A 24,965-nucleotide genomic window follows, 5' to 3' on the forward strand; every position below is an offset into this window, starting at 1 on the left:
AATTTTTCTCTAGATCGTTTTGTTATTTAGCTATAATTTTCTTTGGAAATGAACCTTTTTATCTAGATACAAAATTTCACAGATAACCATCTGTGTTTCTGTCGTCCCGTACACACTGCTACCATTGTCCGTTGTTTTTACGCGATGGCGTTCCTCGTACTCGAGACTAAACAGCACGTGCTGCACACATTTTCCATTCGTTTCGATCTTCTTAATTTATCGACCACTTTGTTTCGTTTTATTCGAATAATTGTTTCACGAAATAAAAATACTTAGATGGGATTTTCATTCGGCGTCCATCTTTAACCCTTAAGTGGACTCTCAATCTTAATTTAGTTGTTGGACCCACGTGAATTCATAAAGTCATCTTTCTCTTCCTCTTATCATGCAACAGATTCTTTAAAATGCCAATTGTTTTATAGTGTAATAAGTTTAGAAATACATGAAGATATTACAAATTTGAAAACTAAAGTAGTTAAAATTTGAAAATTAAACTGAGATTAATTTATCGAACGATTCAGTAGCGAATTGAAGAGGTGTTCGTGTGTTATGAAAGGTGAGGTTCGATATTAGTAACAGCATTGTAGCTGCCTCCTATGCATTTTTGTACGTCTCGTTTCATGCTTTGATATTCATTTATTCGTTTCCTCATACTTGTGCCATGAAGGCGTTAAATAAAAATAAATTTATCGGGACGATCTGTGCAGTTAAGGCGGAAACGCGTTATTCTCACATCGCGTGGGCACACGTTGCCCTCAAAAATATAAAAGTCAATTTACAGTTGATTTTAACTCTCTGTTGCGTCATTTTTTAAAGAAATTATTTACTGTCAAACTAAACAATAAATGGCTGAACCTGCAGAGCCATGGGAATAACGTAATGCGTAAATCCTATAGAATTGTTTTAAGTGAACTTCGTTGGGTTCTCGTCACGGAACATTATGGCAGTAAAGCAAAGGTTTTCATATTTTTAAAAAGGCATCTCTCTAAAACAGAGTTGTTTTTACACCCTTATAGAATTAAATTGTCTCGAAACTTGTAAACTGCATTGGACACGTGGCTGCTCAGTTAGTTCACAGGTCTCTCATTCTTTGTCGAAACACACTTTCTTGAACCGTGAATCGAATAAACAATTCAGTGAACGATTAACGAATTATTCATGGAAAGAATGCACGTGTACGGCGCTAGACAGTACGAAGTCTCGTAATTATAAACGCGTGCCACTAGTATTTTTATTCTATAAGTCAATGATTTTTTACCTTCCACAGTTGTTCTAAATTTAAAATGATCACTATAGCTATTCGTATCGAAGAACTGTGCCAGGTGTTTTCCTCTAACAGTGTGGTGAGCGTGAAAAGGTTAAGAACCACTGTCATATGTGATTTTACAGGTTTCGTGTGTTCACGTAACGTGACGATATGTTTCCGCGTTTAGTGCCTTCCCTCGGAGAGAGATTATGTCGTAAAGCGAGCCAAGTTATAGCTTCTTGCGTAAAAAGTTGCGTCCAAGTTATCAATGATTATCTGCATTGATAATCCACGCAAATATAAAGATTCGATACACGCGTATAGGTGTCGTTTGGAATTCGATTAATGTCGATATCGAGAGAGTCGTATGTGCTGCGATTCCTCACCGCGAGTAATCGATACTGCTTGTCCGTGCTCGCGGCCCATCGTTGCTCATGATATGGCGCCCCGAGGGCATATGCCCCGTTTGCCCCCGAGACTAACCCACGTAATTCCACCGATCAACAGACTTTACGCAACTGGCGCGCAACAAAAGAGTCTCCGACGCATGAGGAGATTAAACAAAAAAAATCGAAAAAAACCAGATTGATGGCTGCCGCCCAGAGTAGCAGTCCTTAGAAGGTTAAGAGAAACAAGAACCGCCTAATGGAAAATCGATAAGAACACCTCCAACCTGACCGTTTTTGCCTCGAGAAAGCGGGGTGGGTTGAGCGCGAAGAAAGAACGCGATTAAACGGCGGAGCGAAGAAAAAAAAAAGAAAGATGAAGGAGAGAGAAGTTGATCGGTAACGAAAATAATGACTATCCACACAAACGCGAGCGTTCTGTCACGCTCCAAAAACCAAGCGTCAATTACGCCATTTAATTGGGTGCAACAGGTGGCCGCTGACCGCGGCGGCGTTTCATGCATGCCCCCCTTTTTCGAAATAATAAGTTTCCTGGGAACCTGTCGGACGCGCGTTCCGAAAACGGAAGCGGTTGGTTCCACTCCGCGCGTCTACGCGACCAGTTTTCCGTCGTGTCGCTCGCTCCGCTCGTCCAGGGGCAATGTTAAATCTTCGCGACTCGTCCCTGGAATGAGTCACTTGTCGCGATACTTTCCAGACGATTTTGCGTCGCGACGAGTCCCCCCTCGAACGGACGGGGCCTCTGACGTAACGGACGAAGAACTACTTCGGTACAGTAAATCAAACGTGTACAGGGTGTTCTACAAGTTCCTGGTACAACAGAACTCGGGATTATTCACCGAACAATGAAGGCAATGATGACTATTCCAGCAGAAAATGCCTTGGACGCGATCGCAAGATGGAAACAGTCTGCTACGTGTGCAGCCTTTAGGTCAAACTCAGCAACGAGGAAGAACTTAATTAACAGGCATCTAGTGCCTATAAGAGGGAACGTTGAAGCTTCAGTAAAGGAAAGAAACTAGTGGTAATAGTAATTAAGTCAAACAAGTATGTACAGTTCCTGGTACAGCAGAAACCGGGATTATTCATCGAACAATACAGTCTACAGATGTTCCAGCAGAACCTGCCTTAGACGCGACTGCAAGCTGGTAACAGTCTACCATGTGTACAACCTTTAGATCAAGCTCAGCAACGAGGAAGAACTTAATTAACAGACATCTAGTGGCTACCAGAGAGAATGTTGATGCTCGGTTGAAGACCAGTAAAGGAGACAAACTTAGCAGACCTTACCGAGGAGTCTATCACTAAACGAAACATATCCCTTACATAGAAATCGGTTAAATTTATGATTCGACTACGGATTCTTTGTGTAAGAATGAACCTGAACGATCGAAGAAACCTTCGAGTGAGAACGCATTTAACGGATACGACGATCAGGGTGGAGTTTAGGGGAAAAAATTGAATCGAGGCGGCTTAAAGCCTCCAGACGGAAAAATTACAGTGATCTCGCGCTGGAAGTCGAGCAATCTTGAGCGCACGGCAACCCCTCATTACAAATGGCTAGACTCTTCATCGTTTTAGTGTTCCTCTCTTCAGTTTCGAACCCAGACTCCAATCGTGTAGATTCAGCGCATCGATTTTGCGAGGTTCGAGAACCAGGGGGTTCGTTTCGTGCTAAATCGGATACTCTTTGAGGCAACGTTTCGCATTTGCCTGAAGTTTGAATACGTTTAAACGTGGCAACGATCAATACTAAAAATTCTTTCGCGTATACGTAAATATCCCTAAAAGCTATATCTGAATTTGATCCAAATCGAACATGCCGCTTTAAAATTTGTCCGATTTGACACGGAATGACTCAGACAAAACGAAGACGACGAATCACGTTCCATTATAAACGACGACCGGGGAACGGGAGCCATGCTAATAGCGACCTTGTAGCGGTCGATTTGTAGAAAGTTTTCATACCAATAATCGCGTCCCCGATGATAACGGACAGCGCGCAATCTAAGCGCCATTGGATCAGCCTGTTCGCTCGGTGCGCGATACGCTCAGCATTCCTTTGGTCGTCGAACCCCTCGAATCTGACTGCATTCTTCGCTAATTAAAACTATCGCGAGCCAAAACGAAGTTTAAGCTTTGGTGGTGATGCGTTTTAATCTTATAATCCAACAATTCGCCTCGAGTAGCTTCGTCTGATCCCGTTCAGACAGAAAAAGTACCTTTTGCATTAACCGCCAGACGATCGAGTCGAAAGATAAGCTCGCGTACTACCTGACAAGACAAAAAATCATGCACCTGCTCACACCGTTAACGCGAATATGGTCTCTCTGTAATCACTCGGATCCCTTATAGGGATTCCCGATCGGAATCGTCGTTCTCCATTGTACTTAAAGCGACCTGGCTCCCCTACGAGCGTACGATGCCCAGAAACTCTACGTCATTAAGAGTCTCTTTTGAACACGATCTTGGGAACCCTGTGATCCTCTTTCAGCCCCGTGAAAACTGTGATCCCGTGTTTCCAGTTAGCGAGCAAACCGAGATCATCCGAAGATCGGATCAGTGACACTTGGCTGACCGCAAACAGACCTTCCGTAAGCGTTCGAAGGAACGGCTGACAGCGCAAATCCACAGAGCCCAACGCTCCCCGTCGATGCTCTCTATTACCGGTCCAAAAGCCATGGGAAACAAGTCCGCGAAGATAGTCGATCGAAAGAAACAAACCGACACCTCTCTGTGAAAGGTTGTTCCCGCGCGCGAACTATCGTCGGGACGCCGTGCCCACGGCGAGTCGTGGCGCGAGTAAATCGTCAGGAGTGGCTGGAAAAAGCTCGGTCGTACAAACTCACCGAGCACGGAGAGGCTGAGTCCGGAGCCAGGCCTCGGCGATCTATGCCTGTCTGGGGGCGCCATGGCGTATCTTCTCGCGGTTACGGGGCGCCTTAATCCAGTGGCAGGCTCGTTTCTTTCATCGCACGGTCACACACACGGTCACGCGCGAGCAGAAGGATCGCGGTTCGTCGACACTGGATTAACGCGACTGTGACGGAGTCCTTCGGGTTACCAGGTCTCGCGATGGTCAACGAGACCCTCCTGTTCGGACCAAAGCAACATACGCACTATCCCGACGCCGGGGTGTCATCGTACGTGTCGGTGAACTCGCGGAGTGTTTTACGCGCGCGTGTACTCGGCAAATGCGCTCAACGAGGACGCTAGGGACGACTGATCGCAACGCCGAGAACGCTGGTCGGGCACTGACTGCCAGACGAGAGCTCGCCACCTCGGCACCGGTCTACTCGCGTGACGCCTGATTGGCCGATTGTCCGACCGGTCGACTGGCTTGACTGGATAGATGCTGGTTGCCCGACGACTCCGTCCCGTTCCTCACGGTCGTTCTTCCTCGCTGGTTTTCTGTCTGGTAGCGCGCGTATGCGCATGCGCACGGGAGGCGTCTCGGTTTGCCCGTCGAGTCTTCTGCTCTTCGCTCGCTGGACGACGCATCTACGCCCTCGTAGACTCCCCGGGCCCTGGGCCCTTTCCTCTCACGGGGGAATTTTAATTGTGCCACCGGTGATACAGATCGATTCAAAATACGGTACGGTCCATGCAAAGCGATAGAACTTTGAATCGAAATAAAACGAATACCACAATTTAGGTAAACCGTTGAAATTGTTAAAGCAGTCGCCATTTATCGAACGCTAGCTTGTGTGATACTTTTGATGAAAAATAGCGTCGCGTCGATAAAAGTGGCTGATAAGATGCTGTATCTCTAGATTATTCTACTTCTATCGCGGCAACAAGATAGGACCCGGGGATAGAGTAAAATGATTCTAATCACGGTGACTGTTTCTATCCAAGGACAGCTTTGCGACTCTTCCAGTCTGACATCACCGTTGTTGGATGGTTGGGTCATTGTGTGGATCGCAGGTGGACAACGGGACAGTTGTGCCGTGACGAATGATGTTAACCGATGTTTCGGGGGGCTGTCGAGCCCTCTGTCCTTTTCGAATCGGGGCTACGCCCTTGTAACCCACCTGTTTTTTCGGGGTCTCGTACCTACGGTTGAAAGGGATCTTCGACGATGCACAACGACACAAAGCATGCCACTCTTTCGCTAGAACGCGGCGGCAGAATCATTTCGATCTAGGCGATCCGTTCGATCCAAGGACAAGAATGTTTGCAACTCTTATCACGATGACTTCATCGTTGTTGACATAACGCAGTCGTCGCGTAGGTTCAACAACTTGGGAATTGCAATATATTCCAGAGAGCATTCGTTCCATTCTTCTGCCCTCCGAGGGCAGCTCTCTAGCAACTCCCCCTTTATGGCTCGCTTCTTTTTCGGGGCTACTTTTTTTCCACGGTGGAATTTTAATTGTGCTACCGCAGATACAGGCCGATTCAAAATTCGCTGACCAAAGCAGTAACCATTAAATAACGTTCTTTGTTCTCTCTGGATAAAAAAAAAAATAGTTTTCAAGTGTTCCAAATTATTTGGAATAAATTTTATTCGTAGTAAAAATGAACAACTTTAATATCTGACCTCGAATGCTTACGCCACAGCCACGTCGACGTTAAAAAGTTGATATCCATAATATATATCGATGTAAATAACTTAAACTGCGTATATTAATTACCGCATAAAATTATCGAGTTATTGCACGTGATATTTCATACGCAGCAACGGGGGCCCTCGTAATCTATCATCTCGCGGAGGTAGATTAAAATCGAAGGGGACAAGTCGAGTGCGTCCCTTGTAAGATTTAATCCAGGTGCGTCGAGCCACGCTAGGAAAACATTTGCAAATCTCCTCGTTCGACTGCGTTTCAACTTTTCTGAATACGATCGGGGTCCGAATGCGACGCAGAAAGTGTAAGTACGCAAGCGTCCAGTGGCTTATGCAACCGACTTATTTAATAAAACAAAGTTACGACCAGTATCGAGTGGTAATAACGCGCTCCGGGGGAATGCTACTGTTGTTCAGCTGTCCAATGCCGAGAAGTTGACGCGGCAGCTCGTTTATCCGCGAGGCGTGAATGTATTTAGATACCACGTGCATGCTAAGTCCCCTCGAAGTCCTTGCACGGCACGCATCAAGAACCAGGACACCTAAACAGTAATCCGCGCGCAGCTCGGAGTCTACAGTCCAGCCTCTGTTATTCGATCCCCAGCCAGGCTAATCCAGACTCTGCACGATGGGATGGATTTCCAGAAACGTGGTCCAATTACAGACGATGGGGCTCATCGATATTTCAAACTGAAAGTAATTACCATAATATACTTCACGAAGCTCTAGAAAGATTCCCTGATGATCCACCGACTCAAAAATAAGTGTCTACATTTGCCAAGTTAATCCAGATTCCCAGAAACGATGGTCCAATTACCAACACCCCTTTTTCTCAAGAATCCTCGTCAAGGATCCTCTAGAAATACCAGAATGAACTAATCGATGCTGCGAACGCGCGAGGTCGCCCACCTTCTAACACGTCAGTTACACTCCAGGAGGTGCTAACTACGCGATTATTCGACGGAAGTGTAGCCGAGGGGACGCGTATTCGCGTCGCGGATCACCCCCACGCGTATCGACGCGCGTACGCCCCCAGCAAACGACGCGGAACAAAGCACGGAACCGCGTAATCTGCGGATCTGTCGATCCCGGGATCGAGAAACGTATCCCGGTTTTCCGGGGCCCGAAATCGAGGACGCAACGGGCGCATAAATTTAGAAAAGACACGCCACGAACCGCTCGGCCCGTCGGAACAGGTGTACACCTCGGTGCTATTCAGTGTTTAGACTCTCCGTGCCGGGAACAGCACTTTCTACTTTCACGTCGATGCATGCAATATACATACACCTTGGAATCTTTATTATTTGCCGGAGCAAATGGTTATCGATTTGATGGCTCCGGGATCGTGGACATCATAGCTCAAACGAGAGCACATCTCATTTCGTCGTCAGATAGGAATAAGAGTACAATGGAAGCAGGACGTAGAGGTTGTTTACCGTTCTTTTCAATTTTTACACGTCCCAAAATTGGGTTAATGTGTTTGTAAATAATTTTGTGAACTCTATGTATGCTAGAACTTTAAGTGACACCTAGGTCTAGCTAAGAAAAAGTGGCTAGCTATTGTTCAGTGCCTGGCTATGAGGATGCAAGACTTCTGACGAGGATCTGTTCAGCCCTTGACCCAACTGTAAGGCTAGCAGCATACTATTTTGCTTTCCATCGTAAGACAAGTTGCTCCAGCTGGTTCGAAGCATGTATTTATAGTCGTGCGATTGATCATGTACGAGGGGTCCCATATAGATTCATAATTTGTTCCACTCTGAGTAAATTATCGCGAGATAAAGGGTCGATACGACGTTCCTAGAAGAGTAATTTTCGTAATTTCATGTTGAGCAACAGATGTTACGCGGATAACCAACATGGCGGCTACGATCATCGAAAGTTCTATCGATCCCATTGGAATCCCAACCTTAAGACTTCCGTTGATCGAAACGTACAAATATAACAAGAATTTTCGTAATTTCGCGTCTAACATCAGATTACAAGAGTCGAGGATCTATAGTCGTGCCGATCTTATTGGAAAAGTCTGTAAATATATTTCGCGTGCGAGGCGTGCCGACAAAGGATCTGCGGATGCGGAAAAATCCGTGGACGATGAGCAACGTGAAAAGAAACGCGAGGCAATGTGTTCCAGGAAAGCTGGGTTGGCATTCAGAGCGTAGCGTTTTATCCTTGGTCTAGCTGCCGATCACGATCCCTGTCGATCCTTTCTCGCGCTCGGTCCTCGCTGCTGCGAGCTGCCTCGGCCGAGAGCGATGCCCCTCTCCGGAGTGACCCGATCTCGAACGCCGCGACGAACAGGTTAAAGTAGCCTCTCTGGTGCGCGCACGCCACCGGAGCAACCTACCTTGCAGCCTACCAGCCGTATTATTACGCGCTGGTTTGCGGGGCCCACGGGCCCCCGGGCTCCCGGTGCGCGACGCCGCGCCATGTAACAGGTTTCAACCACGGGGAAAGGATATTGCCGCACGGGAAAACCGGGGAAAAAAGACACACCGGACGTGACGATGAATTCGACGACCGTCTGCCGGTCGCTGGCGAACCCGGTCTCCTCTTCTGGTCTTACCTGACGCGACGGCGGGAGGTGTGTTTGCGCGCATGGGTGTCTCGTTTGAATTCAGCCACCGGGCGCTGACGTGGAACGGGATCGGTGATGAATGCTAGCGCTCGCCAGAGGACTCCTTTGATTTCTCCTTTGGTAAGAGCCACGGGGGATTTCGGTGGGAATTCGAAGATGGAAGGTTCGCTCCGCGGATGGCACCGTAGGAAACTCGATGTTTGATTTACCGAACCCGGCCACTGACAAGGCGAAGAGGAGGACCTCGACGAGTTGTTTAAGAAACATTCCTCTTTTGGGCGCGCGGAGGAAGTTCGAGTTCCTTTTCCGTGAAGGACGATGGAGGACGCGACAAATAATTCTGTCTTTGACACGCTATACGATCTACCTGGTCAGATCTTTTTCGAAATAAAATTTTTTGGAATTGAATGAGAAGTTTATTTAGAGCGTGTGAAAAGAGTAATTGCATCGATGGAAAGAGTGACGTAAATAGGAGGCTGCCCCACAGAGCGGCGCAAAAACGTTGGACCGGAGTTCCGAACCAGCGCTTTGTTTCGCGAAAGTATTCCCGTTGTTTGAACCGTGAACGAAAAATCCACGCCGGTAGAAAGTAAAAACTCGTACTCGGGCCGTGGAAAAATGTGTAGGTAAAGAGCCGAGCGCGGCGGACGGGTCTGCCTCGGTCGTTACATGAGAGCATATGTACAAATATATATATATGTACATATATATAAGTGTATATTGCACCTTTCAACGTAGGCCAGTGTGGCGGATGCGGGTGGGCGGACCGGGATCGGGCCTGTGGCAGTGCAACGAAGCCGGAGAGCCCACGCTGAAACGAGCATCGGTAATTAAACGAGCACCTCGCTCGACGAACCCGTCGCTTTTAACGACGAATCGTCGCTGACCGTGGATAGACCAGTCCCCAAAGGAATAAAGTTGGCTCAAAAATGAAAAAATAAGAAATCAACGTTTTATTGCGTTAACCCTTCGGTGAATGGGCCAGTGGCGGATACAAGGGGGCAGCTTAAGTCCCTTGACTACTACCCCAAAACCTTAATTTTAGGCAATGATAAATTAGTGACTTAGTGCTCATTTTTTGTACTCTAAAATGTATGACTCCTCTTCAAATTTAGTTTTTTAGAATTTGTTCAGTTTCATATGAGGGATACGGCGATACCAGAACGGAAACATTAGTTATTCTTGAAGTCATAAGTGTCGGAGCGAATAAAAGCTGATCCGTGCCACTGTTCAATCCCCAGCAGGCCTCAGGCTCCCATCTCTGTTAGCAAGTGCCCGAAGATCTCCGATGGGATCGATATCATCGATAGTTTATTACAACTTATCGAATGGTCGACTGCCACTGGCTGTCGGGGAGAAATTAATTATCTGGGACGATCGAGCGCAAGTTGTCTCTCGATGCTTCGTGTCTAGTGTCAAACTACTTCAACTACCGAGATATTTGATGATAGTTTTCTCTGCTCTTCCTCTCTTTAAACGATTAATTCCACAGTCATTCCTACCCAAACACAAAGGTGTCGAAACCCACCTTTTGGTCGAAATAAATATACACAAAACCAGGGGCTAGAAATAGAGATCTCGGATCTCAGCACCGTGTCTGTCGCTTTCAACGAGACATTTTAACGAAAAACAAAACTAAATTGAAACAGCTTCCTACATAACAAAGTCACGGTGATGAAATTCAATCTATCCGAGTGACCCCAGGGCTGTTGTAAGCGTAGACCAGTTACCGTGGAGCGTAATCTTCTCGCTCTGACCTTTCCGTGCCTCCGTTATTCAATGTCCACGGTGTCCCTTCGCGTTTACGCCGATGGGAGAACGTCAGAGGTCGGTCCCCCGGGCAAAAGTAGCAAGGCGCTTCTGTCAGCCAGGGCAGCGGGAAAGAAAAATGACCCCGGCAGCACGGGAGAGGGAGCTGCGACAAATTAACTACGCATGATTCCGCGACGAGATAGCCGGGTATCGGTACCACGGGTATAGCGGATCGTGTGTACCGTGTGGAAGGCAGGGGGACCAGGCTCTCCTCCGGTGTGTTGTACCGTGCAAGTCGGTCCTTATACGGGCCCCCGACACAAGGTTCAGACTCCACCGAGCAAAAAGTGCCCCCTGCGCCACGGCACTCCGTCGGATGGATTCGGTGGCCCTTACGGGGCACCGTCGAATACGCACGGTACCGTAGTGTGCGACTCCATTACACGAGAAGTCTCTGGTAATTGAATATTCCGCGTTTTTGCCGGGTCCGCCGGACGCCAACCGCGACGGAAAGATAAAACGTAAATAACAGGCCCCGGAGAGGAGAAGCCTGTCCCACATAGACGCGTCGCGCGAAGAAGCGCTGAGTAATTATGGGACGTTTCGAAGAGACTGGAGATTATGTCCGGTGTGTCCACCCGGAGTCTTTTGCTCTCTGGACCGAGACACTCCGGACACGGCGCGAGGGTTCTTTCGCAGAGAAAACCGGGAGCCGATCTCAACGAGAGACTAGGCGAGAGAACTTTTATCCTTGGTATCGACTTTCGAGAGGAAATCGTGCGAACGTCCCTTTTTTTAAACGTTTATTAACGGAATACATTAGCTTTATATGCTTGACATTACTAAATATGGAAAGAAGGGAAATTGGTCTCTTATCCTTGTTATTAAACGTGGGAGAAATTAAAAGAAATTTTTGTTTCGTTTCTACTCGATAAAAACAGAGCTTTCGTCAGGGTTGAAACATAGAAATTGATTGGTTTATGCACTTCGCCTATCACACATTTACCATTTCCTGCTTTCTTTGCGTTTATAATCAAGCGCCTGTATACTTACGCTCGCTTAATAAGGACGTTAACTAGGGAATAAAATAAATAAATAAAATTTATTGCTGAAACGTTGGTAACCGAAGGCGAACGAGGCTGGGAAAGTTTGCAATCGTAACATTAAATTGTAGAGTTTATTTTATTCTTGGTTCGTTCGCTCTTGTTGTTGGTAATTTATCGAAAAATCTTTCGACCAGGGTAATTATAATCGGTTGCAATTACCGATCGAACCGATGGAAACAAAAAGAAAACCGACGAGGGGCGATGGGTCAAAAAGCAAAGCGAAACGAAACTGTAAAAACTATTTATAGCGATGTCGGGCGACATTCCAAACGGTCGATGAGAGGAAATTATTCGCGTTACTCGTTGCTCCTGCCGACGCATTAGGTACAATTGGGTGCGTGGGCAATGTTAAACGTTAAATCGCTCGTCACGATAGGAGACGATGCGACGAGATTGCTCGCCCACGTTCGAATTTCCTGCGCTACCGATGCGATCGCGCGTTATTCAAGTCTAGGCACTAAAACATCAAATAGCACCGGCGAACCAATTAACCGTTGTGTACGCGGCGCCCTTGACCGTCTCGCGATGGGCCCCCTTTACACCAGCGCCCGGATAACTGACGCGAAATTGGGTCCGCGGCTCGACAGTAATCCGGTATAGGTCGAGTTTTCATTTCGATGCGAAGAATTTTTGTACAATTTTCCAGATACTTCTCACTATTAAAATAAATAGTGTTTAAATACACTTGGAACACTTAGGTGGATCGCTGTAGCGTTTTGATTGCCAACTCCCAAGTTATTATTTATAATATCTGTGTTAAAATTTCGTCCGAAGTGTCGCGAGAAGGGATATCGGGAACGATCGGGTTGGAGAGGCTCGTTTTGCAATGCGTTGAGCTCGGTGTACAACTTTCACGTTTATTAACAGCCCGGCGACGATGTGGAAAAAAGGGACGAGAATCGCGGATGTTCCGCGCGCCGGGAGAAATCTCTCCGTGGCTAAGACGTTTATTAGTAACTCGTAAAACGTTCCGACCGATTTAACGCACCTATTCATTTCGTTGTTACCGCGATTTATGTACCCCGAGGAAACCGCCGGACGGATGATAAACGACGATCGAGGCCGCCACTTTTATCACGGTAATGCAAGGTGCGCGACGCTGGATAATAATAATCAGTATTTAATTAGCTTCTCGCGACGACGTACAGCGAAATGGACGTTCGGAAACTGCGACTCGATTGATTTACTTTTCTCCGTACTGACCAATTCTGGAAACTCCAACAACCCGTAGTTCTTTTCTAATCATAGCGTACTTATCTTGTTCAAATCGAACCATTTCTTTTTCCACGTAAAACCATCGAGTCATAACCTTTGAAAACGCAACGCTTTACGAGATATTTCATACTTTACGTTAGGATATTACTTTATCCCAGCGGGTGTCCAAACGTTTCAACATTTTATTACACGCTTCCTTACATTTTTCATTACATTCTTAACTTGCGTTGCCGTTATACTCGTGCAATTAATTTTAACCGTAACCTTCGCGTCATCGTAAAACGGAGTACCCTAGATATTCAATCCGTTGAACATCATGTTTCTTGGAAAGATTAATAATTCATTCTGCGTTGTTACTTAATTCAATATATATATGGAAAAAACAGTTCCAAACGAGCCAAAAGCGACCTCAGCCTGTAATTTTAATTTTTTATTCGAGTATTTCAAGCACCCCATCCTGTATTTCATTGCAAGGGCGTTTTCTTTCCCCCGTATAGAGTTCACATAATTCGCTGGACTCTTCCAAAGACGGTTCGCTGAACAAAGTCAAGACCACACGGTCTCGAATAGCCTAGGGATCGATCCCACCAGTCGAGGGGGTTAATGACGCGTTTGGGGGGCGAAAAAATGTGGCTAGGCCACGTCATTCGACAGGTAGTTCCTCTGCGAAGATCGTAGACGCTCAGGAATCCTCCTCGATGCGTAGAAACCCCCGCGTTCCACCGGATCTTTTCCTCCCATCGAATCGGTTTCACGCGCTTGAGGTCACCGGACCTGTGGTAGCTCGCAGAGATTCGTTTCGGAAGATAGAACCACCGTGTGTACGATGGGGAGGGGGGGGGGGGACGGACTCGTAAATTTCCGTAAATTCGTGCGCCGAAATATTATCTCCGTCGCGACTGAGAAAAATGCGACGCGTCCGAAACCGCGCGCGGAGATTTAAATGAAAATGCCCCGAATTCCAGACGGCGTTCCGACCCCACGGACGTCGCGATAAATCTGCTCGATGCAACGGCAGGAAACAGTCAAACTTATGATTACCGCGATAAGTATTATTTATCGCCGCCGCATTATTTATCGAGCGGTCGTAGAGATCGCGTTAAATTGTTACAGGCCGGATCAGCTATCGTTCCACGCGTGATATTAAGAGCTATCAATGTTTAAGCACAGTCGATAACTATTAGCTTGGCACGGAACGCGAGTCACAATATTTCAGTTTTATTTTTCACAGTTGCACGCGGTTAATCGAAACTCGAATGGTTCCGATTACTGCTTAATGTTACAAATGAGTTCCGTGTAACATTATCCTGAACGATAGTGTCTCGTTTACAGGGATCAATATCTCGTTTAATCCGCCAGGGGACTCGATAATAGAGCGTACAAAGAAACGTCGATCCAAAAAGTATAAAAAATTGGCTCTAAATTTCTGAACCGCTGCATCTCAACTATCAGAAAATAAAGCAGAATTTCTGACTTCGAAGTGTCCTTGATGCTAACACCACGTCTGCCATAAATTAAAGGACTCCGCGAACGTGCTTTTCTATCTTGAAAAATAAACGTGTTATCCGGGTGACCTATCTCCGGAACGCCCCACCTTGTATATTAGAACGTTTCCTCGGGGGCAGAAGTACGGAACGTCCGAGATATCGAAGGACAAGAACTTCTTAACGAGCCACGACAAACGGTTGAAGTCGACCGAGAGAGATAAGTGGCCTCCACGGAATATAAAAGGCGTGAAAACCCCGATCGAAAATACGACCGCGCGTTGGCCGTAGCGGAACGTATCGCTCGTACGTGTGCCGCATTTAATATACCTTCGAGCGGACTTAAGATACTAATTACGATTGCCGAACGCGAACGCGAACGCCGAGTCGAACGTTATGCGATCGTGCGCGCGTGTTTCAGGAAGAAATAACACCTCATCGTTCTTAAACGTCCAACCGCGACGGATACACGCGCCCGCGTCAATTATACCCGGTGCATGCACGCGCGATCATGCTCCCTTCCGACCAGAGCCTTCTTCTTGCCAAGGGCGTTTCCAGGCTACTTGTCGCCAGAGACGGCCAAATTATTCCCATGCAAATTTTCAACGGACGTCGAACCATCAAAATTGCACTCACGTGTCTGTGTATGTTCCTGTTCCTGGTCTGCTTCGTATCTCAGTATGTTGGCCTTTGTTTCATTTCAAATCTCATCAAACTCGTAAAATTCGGTACCGGTTAGCCACATACGTGCAACGCTATGTTATCAAAGCTTTGATTTTGGGAGTCTATTACACAATTCTCTATGTTTGGGTATGTTTATATACAGGGTGTTCGGCCACCCCTGGGAAAAATTTTAATAGGGGATTCTAGAGGCCAAAGTAAGACGAGAATCAAGAATACCAATTTCAAATCGTTCAATAAAAATTTCAAATCGTTCTGGAAAAATTATTTTCGGTTGCGGAGGTTAATTATAATCATTTTTGGTGAATACACATACTTCCGAAATCCCATCCACTTTCGAGAAAACAATTCGAGTAAGTGCTGAAAGTTTTGGGTGAAAAAAAAGACTTTCGAATCGTCTTGGAAAAATTATTTTTAGTTGCAGGGGTCAATTGCAAGCATTTTTGGTCAACAGACATACCCTCGAAATCCTAACCATTTTCGAGAAAAAAATTCCTTACCGAAAATATAATTTCTGGCCAGAAATGTCTGCCCGAATTTTCATGCGAATCTTTAAAACGTCATAACTTCTGAACGGATTGGACGATTTTAATGTTTAAAAAAGCAAACTACGCGTATTTTGATGGAGAATATGTGCAAATCGTAAAAATATTTGAAAAGTTGGTCCCTGACCTTGCAAAATGAGAAAAACATCATAAAAATGGTCCAATTTTCAAACAGCCATAACTCCTGCAATTGTGAATATATTTCAATGAAACTTTTTTCTGAAGTAGAGCTCATGGATACCTACAAAAAAGTATTAGACAACTTTTCTGTAGGGTGTCAAACAAAATTACTAAAAATGAAAAACGAATTTTTAAGGTAAATCGACAGGGGGTAGGTGCCCAAATTTTTCGACGAAAAAAAAATTTTTAATTAATTCTAAAAAAATTATTTTCGGTTGCGGGAGTCAATTACAATCATTTTTTGTCAATAGACATACCCCCGAAATCTTGCGCATTTTCGAGAAAAAAATTCAGTACAGTCGGAACTTTAAACGTTAATAACTGTTTAACGAAGCTTTCTTGATTCTCGTCTTATTTTGGCCTCTAGAATCGCCCATTAAAATTTTTCCCAGGGGTGGCCGAACACCCTGTATATTGTCCGGTTGTTTGCGTCCGTATTTTAGGAGTAGATCGTCATAAAGCACCGCAGCTCGCGTCTGCTTCTTCGGTTCGCGATTTGGTCCCCGGTCGAGGAACGTGTTCGCTGGACGAGCCAAATTTATTTAGACCCCACGCGGGGCCCGATCGTTAAGCGTTTCACGAGTGTCCCTCGCGTCAAGGGGCCCCAGCGACTATCGATAAAAGTATCCTTCGTATCGCGAGGGAGACGGTGTTTATGATCGTGAACGCAAGAAGCGATAATTGCCGGTTGAAAATGAACGATGAACGGTGTGTGGTAGCGAACGTGAACCGTGACGAATTTCTTCATGCTCGTCTGGTTCGTGAAATTCTAGCCGGGTATACGGCGGGGCTCCATCTTTGGGACGCGGAGTTTGTTGTTGGGGAATCGGGTGTCCGTTGGGAGGCGACCAAAGGTTTTCATTTACTGTTACAGATGTGCCCCTTTGGGAAGAATTTCCGATTTTCTGTCACGTGAAATTTTTGTTACGATACCGTTCGATGGTCGGACTTTCTAATACTAAAATAGCAGGAATCGATTAGTGTGATCGAGTATGATTAATCGACGAGTGAACGGAAGACTAATAGAGACAGGTAGAAAAAGAGCAGAGGAAAATAGAAAACGAAGCTATGAACGTGTTTAACATTTTTTTAAAATCATCCACCAGGATGGTGGAAGAAATATTTGATGACAATGGTTCCTAGGTGGAGATTTATTTTTGGTTAATAGAATCGTACGTATCTACGTCTATCTCGAGACCAATACAATGTCCTATAACATAAATTCGCTGAAAGACAGTTATCATTACACCTTCTTTTGTATCGCGTAATGTCGATTCGACAAATTGTTCTCCTAATCGCATAGCTTCCAAGACACTGAAGGAGTTAACTGTTATTGGTTCATTGTGTTCTCTGGAAACATAGAGGCAACCTTAAAACATCGATCGTTTCAACAGCACCAATAGATTATGATTTAAACGATATCTGGTTCGCTTGAATTCCTTAATCACTCAACTGGGGAATTAAAAATTGTGATTGATCGTCGACGAAGGGCAAAATTTTATTCGAATAATAGATGACGAATAAAAACACAATACATAGCGATTTGTTATCGAAATTTTAACTTTTATTCGCTGAATAACAAATAAAAAATGATTTATCTTGCATTCGTTATTTGATATTTTTATCTCGACAAGAATTTTGCCCATCCGTGTATGCAGTTGGCCTTAACCGCAATGCCACTTGTTTTATTACTGGTGAGAATTGTAAACAGGTATCGAACTTGATGTAATTGATACATATCGACACGACAGTCACATGTCTCAATAAGTCTCAAACCATTCGTAATCATTTCATTCAATGGATCGATATAAGAGAATCAATTTCATTTCGTGTATCTACACGTGGCTACCATCTACAATTAATTTTACCACGCGAAGGGCATTTTTCAATTATATTAATTATCAGTCATTGCATCGCCATATTAGAGGCAAGCATAATAATAATAAGATAAGAATTGTTCTTAAATACTACTTCTCAAGCGCTCCAATTATTTTATATACCATTTATTTCCTCAGTAGGACAATTTTTCAGTCTTTGCGCAAGGAGAAACCCCAGATATTTGTGAAATTAAATTTAATATTGTAAAATATGTACCGTCATCGAACGTCGAGATAATTGAAGGAAAAGATAAATCGTTCGTCAGCCTGTGCACATCCCTCCGGAAGTGCATTTAAGCTAATTAAAGTACATAAAGAGGAGTTCATCTTCCACCATAAGACGAGTTCGAATCAAATTTATCTAGAGAAACACCAGTAGTTTCGCAATAATTTGAACTACCTCGCCTCACCTTTTCACAATCTTGAACATCATGATTTTTCTTCGTTTAATGAAAGTTTAAACCTTCCATTGAACAGAATTATTGGTCCGCCGGAGCGGAAATTGCCACACAGCAAACCTGATTTTTTAAGAGTATCTGTCCGATCGAGAATTCAACTCACATAATGTTTATCGTGTAATTATATTTCGAAAAGGAGTTAAATGTCAACGAGAAAATGCATGGCTTTCCGTTCGACCCAACGAACCTACTCGTAAACTCCCGGGCGAGGTTAAGGACTTTCGCGTTTCAAATTTACATTGCAAGGAAATATTCCACGTAACGTTGTCGTAACAAATTTTACAAAAATCCTTCGAGCATTGGAACGAAAAAATTGGCAACTGGAAAGGGTCGTCGAATCCACGCGAAACGTTTCGTCGAGACAGAATGGCTACCTGCAGCCACCCAAACCCTGTGAGACCCCGTGAAACACATACCGTCAAATCGGCAGACCAATAACGCGGATACCTAGTCCGCCCACGTGGTGTCCCACCGGTTCGTGGACGAGCATACACCCGAGCGTAATTTTGCACGTCCGTGTACACGCGGTCATAGCGAGGCTACGAGGGAACGAAGGGGCAGGGAACGAAGAAGGAAACGAGACACCGGTTTTCCAGCGGGTTGCATTCATGAGACCGAATGAACGAACGGCCGTGCACACGCGAACACGAATTAAGCCTGTCGCCGGGCGTAAGTATGCAACTACAACAGGCCGACGTGTCGCCAGGACCGCGTCCAGCTCTTACGATTTAGAGCGAACGGACCCGTCACGTGGGTGTAATCGCGCGAAAGTCGATATCCACCGACCGGATCGAGACGGATCGAGAGGCAGAAGCGTCAGGACGATTCCCTGGACGAGCGCGAGTAGGCTCGCCTCGAATTTCACGCTACGACGAGCGACGCACCGTGGAAACCCGTGACAATGTATTTCAGGTTGCTACAAAATTCGAACTTGTTATTCCCCACATGCGATAGTAAACATTAATTTTAGATATTGAAATTGTTTTTAGTTCACTTTGTAGTGCACGATGCCTTGACTTTTCAAGAAAAAAAGTGATCGTATTGTTATTGTTATGTTAGCCGATACAAGCTGTTTTCCTCTCGAGTCTACTGACTGAAGAATCGCCCTATACATTCTCGATTATTAACTCCGTCGGTAAATAGAAACTGTTGATATTGAATGTTTTTGTAAAATATGTACTGTACGATGCCTTGACTTTTCAAGAAAAAAATGATCGTGTTATTATTATTATTTCAGTTGATACAAATGTTTTCATGGAATAAATTTTGCTCCTTACGGTACATATTTTCGTACGCATCTTTGCTTTCGCGTTGAGAAAGTGTTAGCGCAGTTAGATCAAGTGATTTTCCCCCCTCGAACACCCACGTACTCGTAACGTACGGTTTTTACGGTCTAACTATAATTTCTTTCATCGAGTATACGCGAAAGCAGTCGGACCGTGGATCGGTTTCGAGGAACGAAGTCTGTTTCACGGGTCCCCGTGAATGCAACTTTCACGGCTGGTTCTGTGGACAGAGGTTCATTTGCAACACAATGTACGAGGAAGTGCGCGCGCGTTCGCTTTTCAATAGCCGGCTGACACATGGCGTCGAGGATCCACCGATCGATACGCGAACTCCTCGTACGTGCGATCCTCATTTAGCCGGGTACCACGGCCGATACAAAAGTAGTCGACGCCGGTTTTGGACATTGAGAGCTCGTCCCTTGTCATGAGTCGTTGATACGGGGACAGCGTCTTTAATACTGACAACGATGTTAATCCTCATTTGTTAGGCGGAGTGAGGTCAGAATTATTCGCAAAATTTAGAGTCAATCATCTTTTTTATTCATTTACATTCACAAATTTACACCGTACAAGTCTTTCTTCTCGTTCATTAGTATTCAATACATTAAATTACATCCATAGATTCAACATACAAAACAAATAAATCGGTCATATTGGACTAGCCATATTATATTTTAGTAGTTATGTTAGAAACTTCCCTATACCAATTTCCATGAGAACCTCGACAGTCCTATTGTTTGCCTCGTTTTTGAGATTTCAAACCATCGTCAAAAATCATTGCTCCTGACCGTAATTAAAAAGTGTTATAAAAATTGAAAATATTCGCTCGAATTTTGTCGTTGTAAGTTTAAATTCGAAGTGCTTGTAGTCCCGTGGCTACAAATACCCCGCCGTGCGCGGTCAGGTTGGCCATCCAAGTGTCCACGACCCGAAGCACTAAAATCCAGCAGATGCGCCGATGCGCGCGAGCACAAGTGTCGCGCGTGCACGTGGAGGTGTGCGCGTACGTGAAACGGCTCGCAGCTACGCGTGCGCACGCCCACGCTCGCTCCTACACGCTGTCTCTCCTTCCACGCACACGGGGACACTCGGCCGTTCCTCGGTTCATTCAGTCGTTCGAATCCTTCTTTCATTCAAGGCCCGATACACTTCGATCTCAGCGTGTACGAGAGTCGCCTCTCGTAGATAGGCACGCTTGTGCACGTGCGCCAGACAACACGAGCGCGCGCGCGCGCGTGCACTTTATCGTACACCAAAGGAAACAATATATGTACATATACAGTAGCATACAAAAGTTTTTGGTAAACGCAAAACCTACGGAAAGTATAACTATTACACGTAAGAGCATACCGTGTTGAATAAGACGAATGCTATTTATTCTTTTATTTGCTAAAAGGTGAATTTGCGAGCTCTTTTCTCTTTATCACCAAACAGTCGCGCTTGCACAACATAATCACGTATATTGTTTCTCTCTTTCTTTTTTAAATCTTCGCGTTTGATAATATCTCGGGCACGTACGCGCTCCGGGCAGCGTTAAACGTCGCCGCGCGGCTCTCGATTCGAAATTGAAGCGATCGGCCGTGTTACGATCGCGCGCCCCGTTAACGTGGATGAAAAAAACCGGGCCAGCCTATAAAACATCGAACGAACGTGACACGCCGTCCCGTACAAATTGCTTTCCGTTAATATCGGCCGACGATCTGTAACAATAACGGGTCTCGATTACATTTTACCAACACGCGTGCAAGTGATCCGGGCGGCGAGGTGTCGCGGCGCGGGTTGCAGGTCCGAGCGCCGATAAATGCACCCGGACAGGTTGGGCAACGGATCGCCCCTGGGCGTGATTGGCGCAACCTAGCAGAGGGCGACACGTGGAAAAGCGAGAGTCGAGGCGAGACCGTCGATATCGACCGTCCAAATGGTGTGTAATTTTCACGTAATTAACTGCCCTGCGGCTACCAGTTATGGTAGCCCGGTTTCCCGTTTGTTAATTAAATTTTACAATCGTCCGACTGAAACTTCTAACCTACGGCTGACCAGCCACCTAACGAGCTTCGTTCTTGATCGCGTTCCAACAATTTTTATCCTCGATCTCATTGATTTAATTATTGGAAGAATGGCCAAAAGAGTAGTGTCGAGGGAAAGTGTTTTGTTCGAGATCTTCTTGAGCGATCCATTAGTCAAGATATACATTTTTTTCTGTTTTATCTTCGCGAGAGTATCGTCGTTGATTTGGCGAGGTTCTCCCGATTAAAATGAGTCCAAACACGACGACATTATGACTATTTTTAGTTATACATTATTTGACGCAATTTTATAAAAGTTACAGTTATGTAGAATTGAACGTAATCCAAAAGTAGGTCGTGTTTGGACTCATTTTCATCGAGAAAGCATAATCAGTTCATTGGCAATGCTCCCAGGAAAATAAATTGAGAAATTTTAACCAATTTTCATTTACTCAATTATTAATGAAAAATGTCGTCGAATTATCCGGTGGTAATTAAAAGTATATGATAACAGGGATAAAAAGGGTTAGAAGGGGCAGTAAACTGCATAAACGATTCGTGTCGTTATATCGAGGAAGACATCTGTCGTTATATCGAGGATTAGTCCATATACGGTCTCTTATGTGTAACGCACAGAGTAGGAGCGCGTAAACAACGTGGGCAGATTCAAACTTTCTCAAAAACGAAGCACGAAAATATTTTATTCGACATTTTTTTAACTTATTTTTCCTCGAAGGCCCCTCCTTCTCTGCATACTTACACGACGTCGTTCCCGGACTCTCACACGCCGTTAACCGTAATCTTTTCGATTACTCCTTCGGATTAAATATCGCTCGCCTTGGAACAGTAGAAGTTACTTTCACGGTTTTCGTTGCACGCGGCGCGACCCAATTAACGAAGAGGAGGAGAAACCGTCCCACCAATTAACCCCAACTCGCCCGAAGGAAAGGAATCGTGGAGGAATCACAGTGTCGATTCGTTTAAATTCGCCACTCTTCCTCGTACATCCACAAATTTATTTCGTTCGATTCAGAAACCACCAAGCATATCATTTACTCAGAAAATAGATCTAATAGTACTACATATAGTAATTGTGTTTCTAATGACACTAGTAGCAAGGAAAACTAGTTTTTAGCCTAGGATGCAAGATATATGACCAAATAGATAAGATTATCCTATGGGTCAATATCAACTTCATTCAGTCAGGACTGAAAACAGCATTTAAACAGCGGCATTTCTCTGGAGTTCACTGACTGAGGATGATGTATGTTGACGTATGTTTAAAAAATCATAACTCCTGAACGGATTGGAGGATTTTAAAATTTCAAAGTGCAAACAACGCGTATTTTGATGAAGAATATTTAAAAATTCCAGGAATCTTTGAAATGTTGTTCCTTAACACCGTTAAACCCCCATAAAAATGGCTCTTGTGTTAATTTCTATAACCTATTGATAATGTTGCGAGTGACACGATAATGGTAATAGGGCTCTAATGCCCCAGAAAGATGGGCCGAAAAAATACATTCGATTTAAGGTCTACTCGTATACCTCACCCGTGATAAAGTCATTTGTCGAGAACGGAAAACAGAGTCTACGGAACGAGCAACCCCAGGTTATACCCTTCGCGTTCAGGGTATAGTTCACCGCAGAATAGTGGAGAGCGAGAAGGCGTATCGCTCTTTATTCCCACGAAAGAAGAAAAACCCCTGGGATCGGCTCGTTACGATCGGTGGTCGCCAGTGCACGACGACCGACAACCACAGACTCCCCCACCCCCCCAGATTACCATCTCCCGCTCGTACACGTGCACATATCCGTTGGTGTGCGCGCACGTAGCCGCTCCTAGGCGTTTTTTCGCCGAGGGATTATACGTGCCCGAGATCGTGGATCTCACGAGGGCGCTGAAAGGTACGGCCTCGCCGTTTTATGCGGCCACGATACGTACGTGGCATGCGTCCACTACGTGTCCGGCATGAGACCGTACCCTGGCGATCGTGCGATCGTAAGATACGTTCTCGCGAGATCGCGAAGCTACCCGCGAGAACGGGGCTGTCGCGCGTCCTGAACCACGGCTCGACTCTGGCTTTTCGGTCGGCGATCGTTTCATTGAGCAACCGTTTCGTGCTCTTCGGCGATACGATTCCTGCGCTGACGTTGCGCAAGAAAAGATCCGTGCGCGATTGGGGAAAGCGTCCGAGGGATTGCGTCGCGGAGTGGCTTCTAGAAGCGATAACGAAGGGACGGAGAGAAGAGGGACGCTGGAACGTCTGTTTACGATTTTATCGGGTCCGCTTACGCGAAGCGTTTGAATTTCATCGGAGGATCTTCTTGTGCTGAGGGAGAACTTGAAATGGAAGCTTCGAATATGATCGAAAGTTTAGAACTTTTGAAACTCTTGAGGAACACAATGTATAACGTTTAGACTTTGATGGAACTTCAGGAAGTTGCTGCCATGATCTTTAGACTGAGACCTTACCTAGGTTTAGAGACGTACGAGGAGTGTTTGAGCGTTTGTTGGGGCTTGTGGACGTCCCATTTGCCAATAGGATCGTGTGAAACGATAAGGTGGCACTGAAGTTAAATGGCGCTATTAATAACCACTATTGTTTCGTGTTAGGTACCCGAGGATACTAAGACACAAGGTGTAAAGATACTGGGGATCAAACGTGGTACGGATTATCATCCGTGGGTTTGGTTGGACCATTCTTTTTTTTTGTTCGACTGTTATCGATGTTCGCTTTATTTCAAGAATCAATCGTCCCACGCATTCGTGAGTTATTTAAGAACGATGAATTTTATTTTCAATAAGATGAGGCACCTATGCTGGGGCTTATCTGAACGTTTCCCAATCCCAAACGCATGGGTTGGGCGAAGAGGTACCATTGAGTATCCTCGGCGTTATCCAGATTTAACCCTATTGGATTCTGATTTATGGGGATACTTTAAAGATAAGGTTTATTGCAAGAAAACCAGCAACTATCGCTGTCTTCTGAGGAGATATTGTAGCAGAATGTGACGCAACATCGATATTTTAGATAATTTTGTAAAAACCCCTGGTCAATGGACGACAATTTGGACGTTTACGTTGATCCAGTTTTCTTCTTACCTTCTTTACGAAGGATACGAACACCTGTAAAGGGTTACGAGGAATTTTGCACGTTCCGTGTGATTGGCAAAAAAATAATTGCGTGGGAATTACTTTGTACGCGAAGTTTCAAGAAATCTAATCGTCTTCGAAGTACGAAGGCTACAGCGCGACGACATTACGTGCTCACTGACCTCTACCCATTAATCGGGCATCGAAGGCAGAAAAAAGCTGTACGCTATCTGCGAGCGGGAAAACAGGAAACACGAAACGAATCGGCGTATTATGAAAAAGTACACTACGTGACTTAATTATTGTACAATTATCCACAAAGGCTCGTAAACGGCTCGCGGTTAGCTCCCGTTTATTGCACCGTTATCTGCATCCGGATACCGCGGATTCGGATTACTCGGGAAACGGCGGTCGTTTCAACGGCCCAATGAAGAGATCATTGTGACGCACGTACGGAGATAAACGGCACGACTAGCTGTC

General features: G+C 45.3%; 1 protein-coding gene across 3 annotated transcripts in view; it reads right to left on the reverse strand.

Annotated features, from left to right (window-relative positions):
• The window catches only part of Rols (zinc-RING finger and ankyrin repeat domain-containing protein rolling pebbles), a 61,628-nt gene that overhangs the window by 27,598 nt on the left and 9,065 nt on the right, over positions 1-24,965 (reverse strand). Inside the window, exon 1 of one of the 3 annotated variants that reach the window (XM_076775967.1) lies at positions 4,503-4,972. The exons of the other annotated variants lie outside the window; for them this stretch is intronic. Coding sequence (XP_076632082.1) covers positions 4,503-4,566 — 64 coding nt within the window. The 5' untranslated portion in view covers positions 4,567-4,972. Of the gene's footprint in view, positions 1-4,502; positions 4,973-24,965 lie in introns of those variants that run through there. 3 annotated transcript variants of the gene reach the window in all.

This window comes from Colletes latitarsis, chromosome 10 (assembly GCF_051014445.1).
Source record: "Colletes latitarsis isolate SP2378_abdomen chromosome 10, iyColLati1, whole genome shotgun sequence".
NCBI lineage: Eukaryota > Metazoa > Arthropoda > Insecta > Hymenoptera > Colletidae > Colletes > Colletes latitarsis.